Here is a 22,533-nt window from a genome sequence, read left to right on the forward strand (position 1 = left end):
GCCTCCTTGCCAGAGAGATGGCCAAATAAATAAAAGATTCAGGTTCGGTGAGAGATATCGTCTCCAAAAATAAGGCAAAAAGTGAAAAAGTGACTGAAGACAGATAGCTAATGTCAACTTTGGACCTTCACACACATAAATCCTGCTACCCACAGCAGGGTGCAGTGAGCGATAAACACCTGTATCCTGTGAACTTCAGAAGCTGAAGCAGGAAGATCACAAGCCCAAGGCCAGCTTTAAGCATGTACCAAGTACCTACCTCAGAAAAAAAAAAAAGAAAGAAAGAAAAACTTGATAACCATGAAAATAGTCTTGACTTTAATCATCAGCAGACACAACTATTAGTTTTGTGAAAATATCCAAGCTTTCCTTTCTCTGATGGCCACTGGGGGTCAGCAGAGCAAATAAAAGGATAGAGTTCCTAGGAAGACAAGCTAATTTCACCTCCTGCTCTGCTCAGAAGGTTCAGCGCCAACAATGTAATGGAACTAAGTCTCTAGCAATGCCTTTAGTCCAACTGGGGTAGGATTCATGGGAAGAGCCAGCTTCCACATTTCCTGCATTTGAAAATGTATTTATCTTGCTTATCTAAAAAGGTAGATTCCAGCCTGGGTAGGGTGGGAGTGCTGATGCACACCTTTGATCCAGTACTCAGGAGGCAGAGGCAAGCCATCTGGTGAAATTCACGGCCAGCCTGGCCTACAGAGTGAGTTCCAAGACAGCCAAGGTTACTCAGAGACACCCTGTCTCAAAAAAAAAAATGAATGAATAAGGTAGATTCCTAGGTTCTCTCTTAAACCAAAAGAATCACTCTCCAGAAGGAATTAAGAGACTTAAATCAGCAACCCAGGATTCTTGTGTTTGCTTGCCACACCCTGCAGGTGAAGGACAACAGACAACTTTGTTGTCTCCTTCCACCACGTGAGTCCCGGCCATCAAATTCAGATTGTCAGACTTAGAAGGTATCCTTTCAGCCCAGAGAGTCTCTCCCTAGGATTCTTTTTATGTCGAATGTTGGGCTTTCACTGTAGTGGAGTTTCCTTCAGAGAAAAAAAACCTTTTCAATTATGAGTGGGTATTTTAATGTCATTCAGTGGAGATGACACAGTCATAATCTGTCATCAAGGATCTAGGACAACAGAAAGTTAATTGGGGACAGGGTCAGAAAAATGAGGAAGTTGGTAGTTACCACTAATCAAACTATGTAAGTGGGAAAGTAGGAACCACTTTCCTACTGCTTCTTGTGAAAAGAAATAATCTATGTCATTTCCTTGGCTTAAGTTCCAGATCAGAGAATGTGGGAAAGAATATATTAACACCACCCCACTGCAGCTCAAAGTCTAACACTCCCGAGGAAGGGGCAGTTTTAACCAGGGATCCTTGGGTGTTTCTAAGCTCCCAAGTATTCTGGACAGATACAGTTGTAAAGTAAGTTTGATGTTGCTGTTTCTCCCAGGGCTTGACTGTCAGATTCGTTTCCCTCAATGGCATCTTATACTCAAGCAGCATCACTCAGGCCACATTTATTCAATATTGTGATTTTACTTTGGATGGGGACGGGGATGAGAAGGAAGTGTCTCCTTGGAGTCTCCAACGTGTATGGGACTCCAAGGTATATGTACAAGGACTGAATGGCATGGCCAGGCAAATCAGATGGAAGGTCCCCAAGATTCTCTTTTCTACTGATTTCTACGAATAAAATGATAAGCTGTCTAAGTGACCAATCTAAGGGACCTGATAAATGCCAGTTGTTTTCTAGTTGGCTTTCCCCCACAGGCTACAGACATCTAGACGTCACTATCTTTCTCCTTTTTCAGAATGAAATTCTCCTAGCAAACTAGGGAACTCCTACAACAGTACAGTTAATAGAAAATACAGCTGGTAAGCTGTCTCCCCATCCTCCCCAGCCACTAAACTAGGAGGGTACGGAGAGTAGAATTTCCTGACTTCTCCAACTTCAGAGGTCTAGCCAGCTTGTCCTGGCAGATTACACACGGAAGGCTGTGGGCTGCAAGTCTCTAGTGCACAGTCCGTTCTTTTTGGCGATGGTAATCTGGGGTGAGAAAGAACACAGCACATTCTTTTTAGGATGAGTTCCCAACTTCCTGTACCCAACTCCTCAGGCTCGCCATTATCCATATTTAAAAGAGTTCTACTTACCTATAGCCCTGCCATTTAAGAAAAAAAAAAAAACAGAAAAAGACAAAAATAAAGTGCCTTACTGTAGGGAAAGAAGCGCACACGCATGCTGATTTCCCGGGCTGTCTTCAGGATTTCAACAGCCTGGAAGGGACACAGAGGCTTGTACAAATGAAGAGATATTGCCCAGGACAGAAATATAACACAGTAATGGAATGTGCCACTTCAAACACCCTGGTCACTGACAGCTGCTCTCTCCTGGTATGTTCCCTTGAAGAGATGCTTTCTTATAGATCAGGCTAATCTGGTCCAACCTGTCCTACCTGAGGTAGCTTCTTGCATGATTATAACCCATGAACTATGCTTACTTTGCTGTGCTCGATATCTTGAAAATCCACATCATTCACAGCTAGAACTTGGTCCCCTTCTTGAAGTCCTGCTCGATGTGCATCTGAGTCTGGAATCACCTGTGAAGGGGCAATACACATGTTGGGTTTTGTTTCTATAGATTTTTTTGTTTTCAAAGACAGGGTTTTTCTTTTCTAGCCCTGGCTGCCCTGGAACTCACTCTGTAGACCAGACTAGCTTTGAACTCACAAGGATCTACCTACATCAGCTTTCTGTGTGCTGGGATTAAAGTCACACGCCACCACTGTCTGGCTTGACTTTACAGATTATTCCCTACTCCTAATCTTCCCAATGGGGTTCTTGGCTCACATGCCCCACACCACACTGGACCCAAGTACAGTTCTGAGAAGAAAAGGCTGAATTCCCATTAGGTCTGTTCTATGACTCCACTGGGTCTTCCTTTTTTTAAATGTTGGGCCACCAATGCATTTTAATATGATAGCGAATAGCTAGCCAGACAGCCTATCATACACACACATTCACACAGACCTTGGAGATGAAGATGCCTAGTTGGGAGGCCTTTCCTCCTCGGATGTTAAATCCCAACTGAAAGACAAGGACACAGGATGCAGAATCAGCACAGACATAAGAACAGGGACAGTGTATACTCAGAAGAAAAGGGGATGTTATGATGTTATGAACTATCATCTCTGCTCTTCTGGCCACCTACCTCCCAATCCACATCCATGCCCCAAACATGGTCAGCTTCTGGCACAGACAAAATGTAACTGAAATAAGGGCCTCTATAAGTTTACCTGAGCACCAGGAGGCTTCTTCAGTGTAACAATTCGGGGCAGAAACTGGGTCAACTCATTGTTGTAGTCTGGGTGGTACACTCTCTGCAAGATACAGCAATCTCAGAAATCTTATTCCCAGTTTTATGTTACATCTACCTTCTTTTAGAATATTAATAAGTCAGATATATGTCAGGAAGTAGTAAAGTCATAGACTCAGTTTACACAGAACAGATAAAAACAGTCCAAAGGAGTGATTGTTTAGTCTCAGGACATGCTAGCAGCCCTATAGATTCCTAGTCCTTTTTTATTGACAGGATGGAAACTAAGGTTCTGAGTTTTCAGAATTCACCAGTGTGAAGGCTTCTAGCCGGGTGATTCTACAAGAAGTTGCTGGTGGGTCACTGTTGTTCAAAATTCCCCTAAGATTCACTCTCCATTGAGTTTTATAACCCTGCTACTTTATCTTTCATAGATCTCATGCTTAGGGATTGTTATTTCTTATTCAGGAATGTGGATGGTTCCCACCTCATGAGGAGGAATCCATGCAGGAGGATTTTCATAGGCAGGCAGGAAAACCACTGGATAGTCATCATAAGGAATCCGGTTGTCCATTTCAGGCAAAGCCCTGAAAATGACAAATCAAAGGCAAGAAAACTGATTTTAAAGAGGACCAAGCACTCTAAGTTTCGAAAAGCATTTCACCCGAGGGCCATTCATTTATGGGACTAGCCCACAAGTAGGTGTTAAAGACTGAATGGGGGGGGGGACAAAACAAAATAACAAAAGCAAATAAACAAAACAAAAATCTATTTCTTAAGTACTCTAATGGCATGTTTGCCTTTATCACAATTTTACAAAAATAGGTGTCACCGTTTTCAGCCTAGAGAAGAGGAAATGAGAATCACATCTACAAAGATCTACTTTAAAACAGCAAGAAAGTGCCAACTCTTTAACTATCCCATAGGGATTGGGGTCAGGCACATTAGTAAACGTGGCGTCCATAGATGAGCTCCGTCAACACGGGATACCTTCCAGATTCAGGTCCTGCAACCCCGCCCGAATCCCGCGCTCACGACCACTTAACTCAGGGCCACCTCACCGGTAAGTAGGCCTCCGTCAGCGACAGCCAATTCGGCGTCGGAACCGGAAGCGGATGCTTGCTACCACCCAGCACGGGCGGAGCTCGCTTTGGGCGAGCGAGCGAGCCAGCCTCCTCGCGCGTCACGTCGTGCGTGCTCACGTTCGTACACTTCTCACAGGCTGTAAGCGCTCCGATTGGCTGGCGCCTCTGGGATCAATTTGAAACTTGGCGGTTAAAGCTCCGGTCGGAACAGGGCGCCGCTTGTGATCGGGAAAGGGACGTTTAGCTTGGTGAGTTGCCGGGCACCGCGTTAGCTCAGATTCTGCACCTTGTAGTACTTTAGGACTTGGTATCGTGGTCGCTGTCTCCGCTGGAGTTTCTTTATTTCAGACACCACTTCGCCCTGCAGTTTTGGGACTGACAAACCATTAGGCCGTGGCTAAGAGTGACAGGATACACTGATCCTGCTGGGAGGAAGAGTGCATCAGCGAGTTCCTAGGTCTCCTACGGCCTGAGAAGGGCCTTTCTACTCCCTGCCAGCCTCTCGAGGCTCCAGAGAGAGCTGACTTCACTCCACAAGGACACCTGTTGAGCTGGTACCATGAAAGAAGAGGTGAAGGGAATTCCTGTAAGAGTGGCACTGCGTTGTCGCCCCCTCGTCCCTAAAGAGATTGATGAGGGCTGCCAGACGTGCCTTTCCTTTGTGCCCGGAGAGCCTCAGGTGAGTAGTCAAGTCTAGATTGGATCCCTCCCCAGCTGAGGCTGAAAGGAGCGAGGGGGTGTGGCCAGGTCATTAGGTTGGTTTTTTTTTTTTTTTTTTTTTTTTTTTAATCCTTCCCCATTCCTTGTCTCTTGCCTTTTGCAGGTGGTGGTTGGTACTGATAAATCATTTACCTACGACTTTGTCTTTGACCCTTCTACTGAACAGGAAGAGGTTTTTAATACGGCAGTAGCTCCACTCATAAAAGGCGTGTTTAAAGGTGAGGCTGTTTAATTCATAGGGCGGGTCTGGGGGGGCAGATATTGTGTATGGGTCATACAGGCACTACAGACAGGACTGGATGAAATAGACTCCTGCCCACATCCTAGTAACATCTGTGAAAGTCTTCTACTCTTGAAGCTACTTTCAGACTGTCCTGTTTATCTTTGACCTAGACATATTTTGCTGTTTTGGGAACTCACAAATCACCTTTTATCTCAATGGGAGGCAAAGGCAGACAGATCTCTGTGAGTTCGAGGCTGATCTACATGGTGGGTTGCAAAATATCCAGGGGTACCTAGTGAGATCCTGCCTCACAAACAAACAAAAAAACTAAGCAAAATAAAGCATATATGGTCTTTGGTGCTGATTGTGTACTAACCTGCTCAAGTCCCAAGAATATTCAGATATGTAATCTAGTTTCTGGGCTCTTGAGCATCAGAAAACAGGTAGATGATTGTGGGAACTGGGATCCAGGAGGACTGTATTGAAGCCTCTCACCATCCACTGGGCTTTACCCAGGTGCCATAGCACCCACAGGTGAGATTACTGAAGTGAGTTCGAATACATAGACAAAATTTAAATTTTTACACCTATTTTTAAAAATTTGGGGTGATTTTTCTTTCTTTCTTTCTTTTCTCTTTTTATTTCTCCAGACAGTATTTCATATAGCTCAGGTTGGTTTTAAACTCACAATGTAGCCAAAGATTGGATGTGATGGCACATGTGTTTCCCTATTACCTATGAGGCAGGCAGAAACAACTGATTCTCTGTAAGTTCAAGACCAACTTGGTCTGGACTATGCCTCTAGGCTTCCAGGCAGGGCTACATAGTGAGACTCTGTCTAATGTGTAGTGTTTATGAAGTGTGAATTGTACTATAGAAGCTATGGAAGCTTCACTGTCCTCCTACAGCGTAGTATGAGAATTGGAAGGATGGCATTCAACTCCTTTGGGGGAGTTTAGGTTAATTTCCAAGCATAGGGAACTTTTGAGATAGATATTGAATGATAGGTGGGATTTTTTAGATAGATTTTTTCCCCCGTAAGGCCCTTGAGCACTATGGCCAGCTAGTAATCTTTACTGCAGAAGCTAAGCTTTTAAGGGCAGGAGTCTAAAGAGAATAGGACCTGAGGAGATGCCTACTTGTCATACTAGTTACAGTGGTTATTAAAATTTCTCTTTTTATTAATTGAGAATTTCATACATTCATATACGTGTTTTTATCAAATAAACCCAGAGTCAGTTCACTATTACCTGTATGTCAGATCTTGGTCGCATCTCTGAAGAAAACTGATTGTCCCTCCTCCAGTTGCTATCGATTGCTAGTAGCTTGTTACCTAGGTGTGGGACCTCATGAGTGTAACCCTGTGCCTGTTTTGGGAGTTTGGGCTGCCTTGATTGATCTTGTGCAGATCTCAGTTGTTTGGGAGACCACATGAAGACCAATCTGCACATCTGCTATGTGTGTATAGGGGCCTAGGTCTAGCCCATGCTTGTTCTTCAGTCAGTGGTTCAGTCTCTGGGAGTCCCAAGGTTCTAGGTTAGTTGACGCTGTTGATCTTCTGGAGTCCTCAGATAAGAATTTGTTATTTGTCATAAAAAATTAAAATACTGCTTTTTCAAATTCTCTTTCCATCCCAACTCCTTTTTTCTTTAAAGATTTATTTTTTTTTTATTTTATGTGTATAGGTAATTTGCCCTATGTATGTCTATGTATCATGTGTTGCTGCTGGTCACAGAAGCCAAGAAGAAGCCATAAAATCCCATGGTACTGTAGGTATAGATGGTTGTGAGATGCCATGTGGGTGCTGGAATCGAACATGGATCCTCTGGAAGAGCAGCCAGTGCTCTTAACCACTGAGCCTCTCTATATCTCCAGTCCTAATTCTTAATCCTCCTGTTTTAGCCACCCAATTTCTAGATACTGACATGTGCTTTCATGTCTGGCAAGACTTTCATAAGAAAATGCATGCCAGAATCGTTTTTGTCCCTGTGGCTGATTAGGGTTTGTTTCTCAGTATAGCCTTGGCATTTTTGGAACTCACTCTATAGACCAGGGTGGCCTTGAGGTCAGAGAGTCCCTTGCCTCTTCTGCCTTTGCCTCTGCCTCCAGAGCACTGGGATAAAGCCTGGCTGAGACTTGTATTTATTTTCCATAATTTAGAATTATTCAAGATTGGAAGTACAAATACTCAAGTGTAAATCTTTGAAAGGCTCTTTACCATGACCTGGCGGCCTTTATTATCTTAGTCACATCTATATTTGACTTCTTAGCTCTTAAGGGCTTTCAAAATGTGGCACAGTCAGAGGTCAGTATTTTTCTTTGCTTTTCTTGAGGAATTCAAAACCATGGAACGCACAGAACTTTGCTTTGTATTTGCTGTTCTTAATAGACTCTGTCCTAAGAAAGCAACCTCATGTTTGTTACAAGCAATGGCTGATGGAATTGTAATATGTTAACTAGACGAATAGCTTTGAGAACTACTATCCACATGGCTTCTGTCTTGCCAGGATACAATGCAACTGTCCTGGCCTATGGGCAGACTGGATCTGGAAAAACATACTCAATGGGAGGTGCATACACTGCAGAGCAAGAACATGACTCGGCCATTGGCGTTATCCCCAGGGTAATACAACTGCTCTTCAAGGAAATTAATCAAAAGACTGACTCTGAATTTACTCTGAAAGTGTCTTACTTGGAGGTAAGTGATTTCTCTCCAGTTATTCTAAATTCAAGAGTATCTTTGAGAAGGAAAATACATCAAAATGAGATTTTTCTTGGCATGACTCAAATCAGCAAATTGAATTTTTAGTAAATTGTGTTTTAATAAATTGATAGCCAAAACTTACTTGCTCAGTTGGATCTGGATGCTACCCAGTTCTTAATTAGAATTATATACTTAATCTGAATATTAGAAGAATTGGCACTGTTGTACAAAAATATGATAGGAATTCTTTAATTTTAGTTTGGCTTCTATTACTGATTCTCTGTGGAGTCTGCAGAAAAGTGCTCGATTTCACTTCACTGCTAAGACTTGAATCATAATGCTGCTGCTGTTTCATGAAGAATGTTATTAAAAATCAGGCGAAATATTATGCTGTGTGTAAGTGGTGATAAAATGTATATTTATGTAACAGATACTTATTGAACATCTACTATGTGCCAAACCCTGATCTGGGTACTTAGATCATGTATTTGGGAGATATCAGTGGACTAACAGATTTTAAACACACTGACCTCATGAATTCTAGTGTACATCAGTACAAAATTGACTGTCCTAACCTCATGACACCAAAAGGCATAAGGCATATTTAGAGACTCTGGCTTCTGAGAAGCTAACTTATTGGTTCTACTGAAGTGATGCAGTGATATCTATATATGAGGAACTATGCCAAACTTACAAAGTTTTTGCATGTAATCCTAAATTGTATGTAAGTAGTTCATCCTGATGTTGAATTGCATTGTTATCAGATATAAGAGATAAAATGAGAAGGGGAGTTAAAGATGATTACAATTACCCTTTATTTTAATGTTTTATTTTAAATTCTGTGTTCATATATATGTAGGTATGTACACATGAGTCCAGGTTCCTGAGGGAGCCAGAGGCATAGGATCCCCTGGAACTGGAGTTATAGGCAGTTGTAAGCTGCCAGTCATAGGTGCTGGGAATCATATTTGGGTCCTCTATACAGTAGAGGACCATTGAGCCATCTCTCCAACCCCACCACCCAGATCAGCCTACTTAGTCTTGATTAATCCAGCCATGGTCAAGGTAATTGAATATACAATGACTGGAGAAACTAGCATATTAAATAGTGACATCAGCAATAGCAGTAAAGAAGTGTAGTGCATATCACATATGAAACATTCTCTTAATCATTTAAAGTTTTACTGTTTTATTGAAGTATTAGTTAACAACTCTTCTTTTCTCTTGCTTCCAACTTCCACCCCGTCTTCCCATAAGCATCTAAAGCTTACATTTTAATTGGTTAAATTGGTAAAAGTGATGCTGTTATGATACCATTGAGGAACTGAATTTAGGGTCTGGAGAGGTGTCTCTGTGGAGAAAAAGCACATGCTGTCCTGGAGTATGCCCAGATTTGGTTCCCCACATTCTAGGGGATCAGATGTCCCTGGCCTCCGTTGGCACCTGCATTCACATATGCATACCCACATATATACAAACATATACATAATTAAATAAATAATGCAAATCTTTTTTACAGCACTGAATTTGAACACCAAACATAACTTTGTGTGCTTGCTATTTCCAAGATACTATCTTAAAAGCACTATTAATTTTGTTATATGAACATATCCCTATACAATATCAAATTCATACATTTAAAGTCCTTTTTCTTCCTCTTTTCCCTTTATTCTTTCTTCTACCCCTTCCCTTTTTCCTCTCCCTTTTTCCATCTCCTCTTTTTTTTCTTCCTTTCCTACTGCCCTCTTCTCTTCTGCTTTCCTCCCCTCTAGTCTTCTCCTGTGTCCATCCATCTTGTCTTTATTCTCTCCCTTCCTCTCCCCTCCCCTCCCCTCCTTTCCCATCCCTTTTCCTATCCTCCCTTCTCCTCGCCTTTGTTTTCTCTTTGCTTCCGTTGTTTGCAATGCTAGGTTCTTGTGAATGGTAGGCAAGACCAGAGCTTTACCACAGTTATCCCATGCCCATTATAGCCTTTATAAGTATCATCAAAAGTTACCAATAATCTTGCAATTCACATAGAGATGGCCACTATTAATGTATTTTGTCATTTTCTTTCAACAATGTCAGATATATAATGAAGAAATTTTGGACCTTCTATGTTCATCTCGTGAGAAATCTCAAATAAATATCCGGGAGGATCCTAAGGAAGGCATAAAGGTGTGTTTACCCTTCCTTCCTTTGTTTCTCTTTTCTTTTTCTTTTTTACTTCTCACTTTTTGATGTTATTGCAAATGTTGGTAACATGTTGTCCCTTGTCTTTACCACTGTGCTTTTGATGATTGCTAACATCCCAGTCTTTCAGGTTGTGTTTAGCACAAATTCCTTTAGTTAATCTAGAATTATTAGATGAGTGTTCTTATGGGAAGAAATCCAGTTTCATCATTTTCTTGCTATTTCTTAAAGCATGTAGCAGCAATTAAACATTAATTGTTTACAGGATTTTGAAACCTAGCTCTTTAGTATGGTAGCCACGTGCTACAAGTATAATTAATTAAAATTGAGCAAGCCGACCCTTAGGCACACTTGCCTCTTATCAAAAGACACCTTTCTGATTACTTTGTTGTCTACAACAGATGTGAAAGATAGCCAAAAATCAAAGAAAATTCTACTGGATATCCAAGCCTTATAACTAAGTTTTATTTTTTTCTAAAACATTTATTGGAAATTCTCTGCATTTACATTTCAGATGTTATCCCTTTCCCACAATTCCACCCTCTCCCACCTCAGCACCTTGGTGTTCTCCTACACTGGGAAAATGAGCCTTCGATAGAACTATGGCTTTTCCCCCCACTGATGTCAGAAAATGCTATTCTCTGCTGCATATGTACCTTGGGCCATGGGTCTTTCCATTTGAGCTCATTGGTTGGTATTTTAGTCCCTGGGAGCTGTGGTGGGCTTGGATAGTTGATAATTTTATTCTTCCTATGGGGTTGCAGACCCTTTCAACTCCTTCAGTCCTTTCTCTAGGTCCTTGTCTGATGGTTAGCTGCAAGCATCCTCCTCTGTATCAGTAAGGCTCTGGTAGAGCTTCTGAGGAGTCATCCATATCAGGTTCTTGCCAGTAAGCACTTCTTGGCATCAGCAATAGTGCCTGGATTTGGTGGCTGCATATGGGGTGGATCCCCGAGTGAGACAGTCTCTGAATGATCTTTTCTCCAACCCCTGTTTCTCTATTTGTTCCTTTATTTCCTCCCATGAATGTTTTGTTCTTCCTTCTAAGAAAGACTGAGGCATCCACTTTCTGGTCTTCCTTCTCTTTGAGCTTCATAAGTTCTGTGGATGGTTCCTTGGGTATTCCAAGCTTTTTGGACTAGTATCCACTTATAAGTGAGTGGATACTATGAGTGTTCTTTTGTGATTGGGTTACCTCACTCAGGATGATAGCTTCAAGTTCCATCCATTTGCCTAGGAATTTCATGAAATCATTGATTTTAATAACTGAGTACTACACCATTGTGTGTATGTACCACAATTTCTGTGTATGGGTGGAGCATCTTTGTGGTATATGCCCAAGAGTGGTATAGATGGGTCCTCAAGTAGTACTATGTACAATTTTCTAAAGAACGCCAGACTGATTTCCAGAGTGGTATAACCAAGTTTAATCCCTGCAGCCAACGAGATGGAAGTGGAGAACTGACCCCTATAAGTCATCTGACCTCTATACGTGTTCTTTGGCAGATGCATTGCAGTAGCAGCTAAGTGTGTGTACACATATGCTTGTACAATAAATGAATTGTTAAAAAATACTTTTTATAGTGAAGATAACTATAGCAGGAAAGTTAAATAAGCCTAGACCAGTCTGTCTGGGACAGAAAACTTGGTCTGGGAAATGAAAGGACATGTGTCAGAAAAAGATTATGAAACATCTTAGTTTCTCTCTATGCCCTAACCCCTACCAACAGTATGCAATTATGCAAACTTATGATGAAAACATTGTCCTGGCTACTCATAGTGGGTTTTTTATCTTTTGTATCTATCTTTCCAATTTTGTTGCTCCTGGAACTTCAGAGAGAATTTTTTGTTGTATCTTCATCATCTAGTATTGGTGTTAGTAGTATGCTGGCATTTTAGGAAGGCTGATTGGAAATGAATTGAAAGGGAGAAAGACTAGGCTAATAGAGATGCAATTGGGGAAATCATTGCCTTGTTTTTCCACACAAGGTAAAGTTGCTGTGGGTGTGGTTAAAAAAAAAAAACCAAGGAAGTCATAAATTCCTAAGAATATCTGAGTTAGTGATGTATGGACATGAAGGAGTAGGAGGAACTGACAATGATTTAAAGTTTGGAGACGTTGAGGATAGTTTTTAATAAACATGAAGCAGTAGGAAGGAGGCTTGGTATCAGTGAAAGCAAGATGAATTTGGTTTATAATGTACTGATTCTAACGGATAAGCAGGCAGCCGCTAGAAATAAAGGAAGAGAAATTAGAGTCTCAGATACAGATTAGACTGAGATCATAGCATACTAAGGCTAGCAGGAACCTCATGAATTCCCTAGGCCTATCACCTGACCTCCAAACTCTTAAGAGAATGACTTCTGTAAATTCCCCCAGGTATTTAAAGTACTATGCCCAAAACTTGATGTTTGTGGTTTCCTAGATTCAGAAAACCTGCCATACTGTTTCCTCTAAAAGAAAAGTGAGTATAAAGTGGATTGCTGGCACAGGAGGAATTTGGAGCAAACAGAAATGCTGTAGCAATTGTGTTATACTTGATCTCTTTGGGGGCAAAAGTTGACTTTGACTTGGGACTCCTTAGAAACCAGCTAACTTTCAAGATCTAGAGACCTTCTCTGACTCCAGTATTATCTATTACCCTGTTTTTCAACTTTGTAGGGAAGATTGGAGACCTTGCTTCTTAGACATCATCATAGAGTTTAAAAGTCCGCCTTTTCACAACCCTCGTGTATACTGCTATTTTGCTAGAACAGGAAGGCATTTCTCACTTGCTAATCCCTATATTTCTGTCAAGTATTAGAAGGAATCAAGGAAGCTTTTTTTCCCTCTTGCAATTAGATTGTGGGACTGACAGAGAAGACTGTGCTAGTCGCCTCGGACACTGTTTCCTGTCTAGAGCAGGGCAACAACTCCAGGACTGTGGCCTCCACGGCTATGAACTCACAGTCATCTCGCTCTCATGCCATCTTTACCATCGCCATTGAACAAAGGAAGAAAAATGACAAGTAAGTTAGAGTGTCACAATTGTGTTCTGTGGAGGCCAAATGCCAGGTGGCTGCCTAGGTTGATTTGACGTTCAAACTTTAGAATGATGAGCATTAATGACCACTGGAGCTACTTTTACTGTTTTGATCTAAAATGAGAGCTGGCCAATCAGCTCTGATAGCTCAACTGCTCTTAAGCTTGTATATTGTTTTCACCAAGCCTTCCTGTTATTATCACAGAAATAGCAGTTTTCGTTCCAAGCTGCATCTTGTAGACCTTGCTGGATCAGAAAGACAGAAGAAGACCAAGGCTGAGGGAGATCGTCTGAAAGAGGGTAAGACATTTACAGTCAGCTCTCAAGGAAAACCCGCATGCTTTTGTTGCTATTGTTGGCATTTTGAAGGGACTCTTTCAGTTCATCTTCTAAGTGTCTACAGTTCAGATTTGAAATCACTTTCAGAAATAGTGAAAAATTATTCCTTTCCCTTGCACTGATTCACAAATTCAGGTGTGAAATTGTAATCTCTTCCTCAGTTGATTTACATCTGGTCCAATAAATTCTAGTTTTAATATATCTCTATCAACTTATAATTAAAATAGTCCAGTTTATTGTTCCGTGTACTCACTGTTCCTTTCAGATGTTGCCATGTGTAAACCTTATCAGCATGTTTTTTTTTATATCTTCGCTCGAGTCACATTACAGTAACCCAGAGATTTGTATGAGTTATTCTTTGGCATCTGGTTTTCGTTTCTGGATGAGTTTTATATACGCCCTTGGTTTTATATTCACACTTGGATTTTTAGCTTTCTTAATATACTTTTAAAGGTTCTTGCCTTCTTTTTTTTAGGTGTTTATTTCTGAGTTGATTTTTGGGAAAAGATTTACATAATTGAAATACAACGTGTATAAATCATATTGTATTTACAACTGTACATGTAAATGGATTTTGTATATTCAGAGTTGTGCAGACATCACCACAGCCTCATCTCAGAATATTTTGTCACCCCAAAGAGAAGCACCATAATCCACAGAGCTCACCCCCCATTCCCATCTATCTCTAGAGAAAACATAGGAGCTTTGGTGACTGATGTCTCTCACTTAGCATAAAGTCATGGAGCATGTTAATCAGTACCCCGTCCTTTTATTGCTGAGCAATATTCAGTTGTATGGATATATCACATTTTGTTCCTTTCATCAGTTGTCCAATGTTAGCTTTTGTATTCTCTGAACCTCTCTATATAAGTTTTCATACAAACAAACTGGTTTTGTTTTTGTTTTGAGAAAGGGACTTTCTCTCTATTTGTGACTCACCCAGAATTCAATATGTAGCCCAGGCTGGGGTCTCATAGGGATCCACCTACCTCTGTCTCTTGAATGCTCGAGGTAAAGGTGTGCCACTGTGCCTGACCTCAGACAAACTATTATCTTGAGAACATACATAGGGATAGACTTGCTGGGTTATTGGTTAACTCCATTTTAACCTTTTTTTCTATAAAGACAATTCAATCCTTTTAAAACTATACAATGAGTGAATTTTAGCATATTCATGAGGAGTTGTTTAACTGTCACCAAAATAAATTTTAGAATGTTTTTATTCTTCCTGGAAAGAAGCTGATACCCATTAGCAGTCACTCCCTACTCTTTTCAGTGTCTGCTTCTGCCCTGGCAATAATGAATTCTCTCCTCTACACATTTCTCTTTTGAGCATCTCATGTAGAAGGTTTTATAGTATGTGCCCTGTTTTCATTAACTGATATTTTTAGAGCTAGTACCTAAGTTCTTGTGCATGCTAATCTTGAGCTATGGCCCTAGCCCTTCCTTCATTGACTGTTTTTCTTAAATCATGTTTTCATAATTCACCCATGTTATAGCATGTATCAATGTTTCATTCCTTTTTATTGAAATTTAATAATTGATTTTATAGAAATAACACCTTTTATTGATGCATTCTTCCTTTCAGTGGTTTCCAAGTTTTGTTTGTTTGTCTTTGTTTCTTTGGTTATTATGACTAATGATGCTAGTTTGTTTGTTTGTTTTTTTAATCAAGTATCATGTAGCCTAGGCTAGCCTTGAACTTACTATGTAACCAGTGCTAGTATTATAGGCATGTGTTACTACCATATTGGCTATGAATATTTATTTCTTTTTGGTATATATGAATAGAATTGCTATCCTGAAACTCACTATGTAGACCACAGTGGCCTTGAACTCACAAGGATCCTCCAGTTTCTGCCTCCTGAGGTCCGGGATTAAAGGCCTGCACCACTGTACTGGGTATTTAAGTCTTTTAAAAAATACTTCTTGAATTATTTTATATATATTTAGTATTCTTATTTGCATGTATACCTGCAAGGCAGAAGAAGGCATCATATCCTAATATAGATGGTTGTGAGCCACCATGTGGTTGCTGGGAAATGAACTCAGGACCTCTGGAAGAGCAGTCAGTGCTCTTAACCACTGAGCCATCTCTCCAGCCCATATTCATTTCTTTTTAATTCTAGCCCTCCTAGTAGTTATGAAATAGTATCTCATTGTGGTTTTCATCTATATGATGAAAATTGCTTCACATACTCATTGACAACTTGTATATCCTCTTAGGGGAAATGACCATTTGTACCAGTTATGTTTGATTCATTTCAAATAATTTTTGCATGGAGGTTAAGATTATTTTCTTATTTCTAATCTTGTTCGTGAGTATATCCAGTTATCAATTATCATTTGTTTGAAGACTGTTCTTTTCCCACTGAATTTTCTTGGCCCCGTAAGGAAGTACTTAGACTAGTCTCTTCGCTTTCACCAGCACCTCCCTGACTTGATTACTATACTTGGTGACTTTTAAAGTTGGCAAATGTGACACCTCCAACATTTTTTTTCAATATTGCATTGATTCTTTGAGGTTCCTTAAATTTCCATGGCAATTTAGGGATCAACTTATTGATTTCTGCAAAGAAGCCAGCAGGAGATTTCATAGGTGTCATATCCAGTCAGCAGATCTATGTGGAGAGCTTTGCCTTCAGCAATGTTCAGTCTCAAAATTGTGAATGCTGTCTTGTTTTCTTTACTATCTTTTAGTGAGCTTTACTCTTTTGAAGTATTACTTTAATGGTTCTGTTAATTTCATTTCTAAGTATTCTTGTCAGAGCTATTAAAATGGAATTGTTTTGTTAATTTCATTTTAAAAGTGTTTATTGAGTTTAATAAGTTGATCTTGTATCCATTGACCTACCCAATTTGTTGGTTCTAATAGTTTGGTTAGATCTTTTGGGATGACTATAGGATTTGTGAAGAGAGAATTTTAACTTCTCTCATTACAATCTGGATGCTTTTCTTTCTTTATTTCTTTTTCTTTTCTACCTATTTGTCCTTGTAGAAGAAGCCTCAGCACATTATTTGGTAATAAGTGAATATTGTAGTGTTCTTGATCTTGAGAGAAAAAACAGTTTGTTTTTACATTGAGTTTATGTTTGCTGTGTATTTTTCATAAAAGCCTCTGCCCATGTTGAGGAAGCACCATGTCTGGTTGATGAGCATTGCTTTTATTGTGTATGAGTATTTGTCAAGAGCTTTTAATAATTTTTAACATTGTTTTTGTGCTTGGATTTATTCCTAGTTTCTGGTGATGCTGTTTTAGTCGGTTTCAGTCCTGTAGCTTTCTTGAACTAACTCTGTACAGTTTGTATTCTCTCTAGTTTGCCTTCACACCAGCTTAGTGATGGGCTAGTGACTAGTCTCATATCTCCTTAAATGTGTGGACTTGCAAATCTTCCATTATTTTCCAAGGACTTTGTGCATAGACCTTCTACACCCAGGCACCTTATAACTCTGCTTTAGCATTTATTCATTGCTTGAGCAAGTCTCAAATCTTATATGTTTTTCATCAATTATTTTACCAATTAGAATTGGCTATTGTTAGGGTGATTTTTTTTCCTCTCTTTTTAAGTTTATTGAGTTTTATTCTTTACAAATAAACATCAGATATGTTCAAAATAGTGCAATATTTTAGTAAAATAAATGTATTATGAAATGATTGGCACGGTCAAAACTAATTAATATATCCATAGCTTTACGGTTTTAGTTGGTGTTTTATTGTAAACACCATGACCAAGGCAACTCTTATAAAAGAAAGCATTTAGTTGGGGGCTTGCTTACAGTTTCAAAGGCTTAGTCCATTATCACCATGGCAGACAGTTTGGTGGCAGGCAGGTATGGCACTGAAGAAGTAGCTGAGAGCTACATCCTAATCCACAAGCAGAGAGAGACTTGCTGACTCTGAGAGACTGAGCCTGGTATGGGCTTTTGGGACCTCAAAGCCTACCCCAGTGACACTTCCTCCAAAAAGGCCACACTCCTAATTCATTCAAATATAAAAGATGACTAAAAAGATTAACAAAATAAAAAATGAAGCTGAAGCAAAAAGATTATAAATTCTAGGCCAGACCGGGCCCATAGTAAGACTTTAAGAATGGGGCTAGAGAGATATCTCAGAAGTTTAGAGAATTTGCTGAGCAATCATGACCACAGTTTGGATCACAGCACTCTTGTAACAAACCAGAAATCTTGCTAATACCTACAGTTCAGAACAGGGTGGAGACAGGAACACCATTGTGATTTGTAGGCTTCCGACCTACTAGAGAAAATGTGAGTCTCAGCCAGGTTCAGGTGAGACCCTGCCTCAAAAGAATAGGCATAAAACTATAGAGGAAGACACTCAATGTCATCTTCTGGCCTCCACATTCACACATGCACAGATACTCAGATGCACACATATATAAATAAATTAATCATTAAAAAATAAGGCTGACTTTAGTTGTAGCCAAAGAACACAGTTGTTCAGCATGCAGGAAAATGGAACCAATTGGAGATTATATTAAGCAAAATAAGTCAGTCAGAATAAAAATATGTTTTCTCTCATTATGGATTCAAGATTTTATACAGGCACATAAAATCTTTGTGTGTATGTGTGTGTGTCTGTGTGTGCATGCATATTAAAAGTAGAAAATCTGTATATGAGCCTATGGGGGCTATTTTATTTAAACCACCAAAATCTGCTCCCCGGCCCCATAGGTGTGTAGCCCTGTCATAATACAAAAATGTATTAAGTCTAACTTCAAAAGTTTCTGTACACTGTTTAAAAGTTCAAAGTTTCTTCTGAGACTCATACAATCTCTTAACTGTAACCCCCTGTAAAATCAAAATCAAAAAGCAGATCACATACTTCCAACATACAATGGCACATTACCATTCCAAAAGGGAAGAAAGGAAGCATAGGGAGGAACTATTGAACCAAAGCAAGAAAGGCTGAAAACCATAAGAGCAAACTAAAAATTCTGCGTTTCTGCCTGATGTCAAAGCACTCTTCAGATCTTCAACTCCTTTCATCTGTGTTGTTTATAACATACTTTCTTTTTTCTTGGGGGTGGTTCCATACCCTTTTAACAGCTCTCCTTGGCAAATATCCCACAACTCTAGCATCTTGAGCATCTTGGTGTCTCAGAGGCGATCCAGGCTTCATCTTCACAGCTTCACATAATGGCCTCTCTGGTCCATTGGTTTGCTTTGTAGTGCTGACAACTGAACCCATGACTTGCACGTGCTAGACAAGTACTATACTACTGAGCTGTGTTCCTCAGCCTGGCATAATGTTTTTGAGGCTTATGTATATTCTTGCTTTGGTTAGTGATTGTCTCTAGCCTTTAGCCTTTTATTAGACAATGATTTGACTTCCATTATCTTTTTTGATTATTTCAACTTTTAGCCATTATGAATAATGCTGTTCAGAACATTTGTGTGTGTGCCTTTTTGTGAACTCCAAGACATTCTTAGGAATATAAGAGGGTAAAATATGTGTTCATGTTGATTAGCAGTTATCTAGCATACTTGGTACCATTTTATATCTCCAGTGTATGAGGGCTTCCACTTGTTCCTGTCTTCACAATTCAGAATGCTTCATACGTTGTAATAGGTGTCACATTGTATATTCTCATAGTTTTAATTTTATTTTCTAGATGATGTTTGCTGGCTCCCTTTTAATATTCTTACTGTCTACTGGCTACTCTACTTTTTCTTAAGTGTCTGCTCAGATCTTTCTTGCCTTTTTCAGAATTTGAATTTTTTATCTTTTTGATGAGGTTTGTATTCTTGATATTTTCTGGGTTTAAGTAGGAAGTACTTAGGTTACAAATATTCTTTTCCAGATTGCAAGTTACCCGTTTTTTGTTTTGTTTTGTTTTGAGATAGGGGTTTGTTTTGTAGCTCAAGCTGGCCTGGAACTCACTATGTAGCCTGAGATAGCCTTGAGCTGTGGATCTTCCTGTCTTTGCCCCTGACTGCTAGATTATAGTGGTTCCTGCCACTTGGTTCCTGCCTATTTTGTTTTGCATTTTTATATGTGTGCATACGTTTGTGTATATGTGTATGCTCACAAGCACATGCCAAGATCGACATGTAAAGGTCAGAGGATAACTTGTGGAGTTGTTTCTCTTACTATGTGGGTCCTGGGGATCATATTCAGGCAATCACCTTTACCCACCAAACCATGTTATTGACCACTGTGTCTTTGGTTTTTTGAGACAGGGTTTCTCTGTGTAGCCCTGACTGTCCCGGAACTCTCTCTATAGACCAGGCTGACCTCAAACTCAAAGATCTACCTGCCTCTGCCTCCAAGTGCTGGAATTAAAGGTGTGTGCCAACACCACTCAGCTGAATCATACCTGTTTTAATGATGTCTTTTGTTAAACAAAACACATGGAGGTGGTTTAAGCTGTCAAGTTTTTTCTTTAATAACGTACTGTTTTTGATGTCTTATCTATTAAATCTTTGCCTACTGCAAAATTATTAACTGTGTTCCTACCTGGTTTTATGGACTTAGCTTGAATTTAATTCTCCGATGTGTCTTAAATTAGTTTTTGCTTATAAAATGAGATAGGAACTGAGGAACATTTTTCCTTTACACGATATCCTGTTGTTTATTAAAAAGGAGTTCCTTTTAAAGCACATATTTACCCTCTTTTACTCCTAAGTATGTCCTGGAGTGAAATTAAAACATCTTCACAAAAGAGCATGCACACATGTTCTGAAGAGCATTATTCATTAGGCAGGGAATGTAGCTCAGTGGTAGAATGCTCGCCTAGCATGCACAAGGCCCTATATTCAATCCTCACACTACAAAAAAAACCCTTGAAAGAAGGATTTATTTCTAGACTGTTCTGTAGTATGGATCGATTGTTTATGAGTGCATCTTTAAAGAGTCAGGTGTTTATTGTGTTTTACTCTGGAAAGGAAAGTTTCCCTGTCTTTTATTTTGCCAGAATTGCTTTCTGAGAATTTTAGAATGATATAGTCAAGTCATGAAAATTGGAATTCAATTAATAAATTAAGGAAAATTTGGGTAAATTTTACAGCTGTCTTGATACAATTTATTTTATTTATTTACATGCCTTTGTTGATGTTTTCTATGTCTGTCTAGGAAAATATTCCTCTTCAGATCTTGGTCTGGTACCTACCTACCTCCTTGCGTCATTGCTTTCTTCGCTTCTCTCATCTACCAGTTGAGTTTCAGAGATTGTCTCAGTGGGTATCCACTGTCCGTCCATTGGTCCTTCCCTCCCTTCCTTCTCTCCCTCCCCATGGCTGGTTCAGAACTCACTCTACAAACCAGGCTGCTCTTGAACTCAGGGCCACCTGCCTCTACCCCATCTCCTGAGTGATGTCACATTATTTTCAGTTAAACACTTTGGTCTTTCCATTTCATTCTGCCTCACTTCTTTTGTTAACTTCATTAGGGTTATGCTGGATGGTGCCAGTGATAATTGCATTCTTCTTTTTTTAATACTCCAGTCAGAAAGTTCTCAGTGCTTCACTGTTAGCTATCTACTGTACATTTATAGAATATAGCCATTATCGAATTAAGAAAGTGATCTTTAATTGCTCATTTGCGCTTTTAAATTATTATTTTATTTTATGTGTGATGGGTATTTGTCCTGCTTGAATGACTGTGTGCCGCATATGTGCCTGGTTCCCCCACAGGTCAGAAGAGAGAGTTATAAGTCACAATTTAGGTGCTAGGAATGGGATCTGGGTCCTCTGGAAGAGCAGCCAGTGTTTCTAATCACTGAACCACCTCTCCAGCCCTAGTTGTATATTTTAAAATAAGAAATGAGTATCAAATAGTCATAATAGACATACCATATTCCCAACATGTAGGAAGTAGAAGCCAGAGGCTCATGAGTTCAGGGCCATCTTCAGCTACATAGTGAGTTGGAGGCCAGCCTGCACTATATATATGAAATATATATATATATAGGAGAAGTATCCTTTTTCTTATACTCTGTTTATAGAATTCTAAAAAATAGATTTTCTATAATGTACTGAATTGACCATGAGAGGCTATGTTTTCTCTCTGCTGATGGATTTAATGTCTTAGTTATTATATCTTAGAACTTTTGCGAATCTAGCCATGTGAGAAAGTGCCTATAACATTTTTGGTATACATGCTTTCTCATCTAATAGTAGTTTGAATATAAAATGATTTGGAAAACTTTTATTTTTGTTTTAATACCATTTATACAATATTTGAATTATCTTCAAATGTGCTTTTGATGATTTGATTTTTAATATGTTGATTTAATTTTGCCAATTTGTGTTTTTAGAAAATTATTCATTTTCTGTAGCTTTTCAAATTTGTTGACATAATATTGTAAACAGGCTTACTTTATATTTTAATTTCTCTCAGATTTTGTGCTTTGTTTTAGTTTGTACATCTTCCTTTTTTGTGTCACATTTGAGAGATTGGTTGACTAGCTTTCTGTTTTTATTTTTATTCTTTCACTTTGTGCTTTGGTTGTTGGATTTTCTACTCCTTGTATGGATTTTTGGGTTGATTTATTTATTTATTTTATGTATATAAGTACACTGTGGCTATCTTCAGACACACCAGAAGAGGGCATCAGATCCTGTTAAAGAAGGTTGTGAGCCACCATGTGATTGCTCTAAATTTAACTCAGGACCTCTGGAAGGGCAGTCAGTGCTCTTAACCACTGAGCCGTCTCTCCAGCCCCAAAAGGGTGCTTTATAGAATGTTTTACAAGCATGTACAAAAGTGGTATGGGTGATGTGATGACTCCCCTCGATATGTGAAGCAATTTTAGTGGTGATTAATGTGTGACCAGTCTTGTTTCATCTGTATCCTACCTACTTTCTTTCTCTGATAGCATTTTGGTGAGGTAGGCAGATTTGGGGCCATAGATGGAAAATATTCTTAAGTGAATCCCAGATGTCTTGTTTCATTTCAGTGTGTATATGTAAAAAATAAGAACTCT

General features: G+C 39.4%; 2 protein-coding genes across 4 annotated transcripts in view; one reads left to right on the forward strand and one right to left on the reverse strand.

Moving 5' to 3' along the window:
- Positions 1-394: 394 nt before the first annotated feature.
- On the reverse strand, positions 395-4,451 carry PDZD11 (PDZ domain containing 11). Of its 3 annotated transcripts, none has more exons than XM_080910661.1 (7): positions 4,384-4,451; positions 3,810-3,909; positions 3,303-3,386; positions 3,037-3,093; positions 2,508-2,606; positions 2,223-2,283; positions 395-2,053 (listed from the first exon to the last, which is right to left on the reverse strand). In XM_080910661.1, the coding sequence occupies exons 2-7, from the start codon at positions 3,894-3,896 to the stop codon at positions 2,019-2,021; spliced, it is 423 nt and encodes a 140-aa protein (XP_080766787.1). In that variant the 5' UTR covers positions 3,897-3,909; positions 4,384-4,451; the 3' UTR covers positions 395-2,018. The 3 variants fall into 3 exon arrangements, with proteins under 3 accessions (XP_080766787.1, XP_080766788.1, XP_080766786.1); XM_080910662.1 differs by having other exon boundaries at positions 4,369-4,420; XM_080910660.1 differs by having other exon boundaries at positions 4,313-4,400.
- Positions 4,452-4,966: 515 nt separating this feature from the next.
- KIF4A (kinesin family member 4A) overlaps positions 4,967-22,533 on the forward strand; it is a gene marked incomplete at its 5' end in the record, with an annotated part of 83,553 nt that continues 65,986 nt past the window's right edge. Inside the window, 6 exons of the mRNA XM_080909750.1 lie at positions 4,967-5,086; positions 5,231-5,345; positions 7,858-8,048; positions 10,122-10,211; positions 13,069-13,235; positions 13,455-13,549. Of these exons, the coding sequence (XP_080765876.1) occupies positions 4,967-5,086; positions 5,231-5,345; positions 7,858-8,048; positions 10,122-10,211; positions 13,069-13,235; positions 13,455-13,549 (778 nt within the window). The remainder of the gene's footprint in view (positions 5,087-5,230; positions 5,346-7,857; positions 8,049-10,121; positions 10,212-13,068; positions 13,236-13,454; positions 13,550-22,533) is intronic.

Source organism: Micromys minutus (assembly GCF_963924665.1).
Source record: "Micromys minutus genome assembly, chromosome: X".
Lineage (NCBI taxonomy): Eukaryota > Metazoa > Chordata > Mammalia > Rodentia > Muridae > Micromys > Micromys minutus.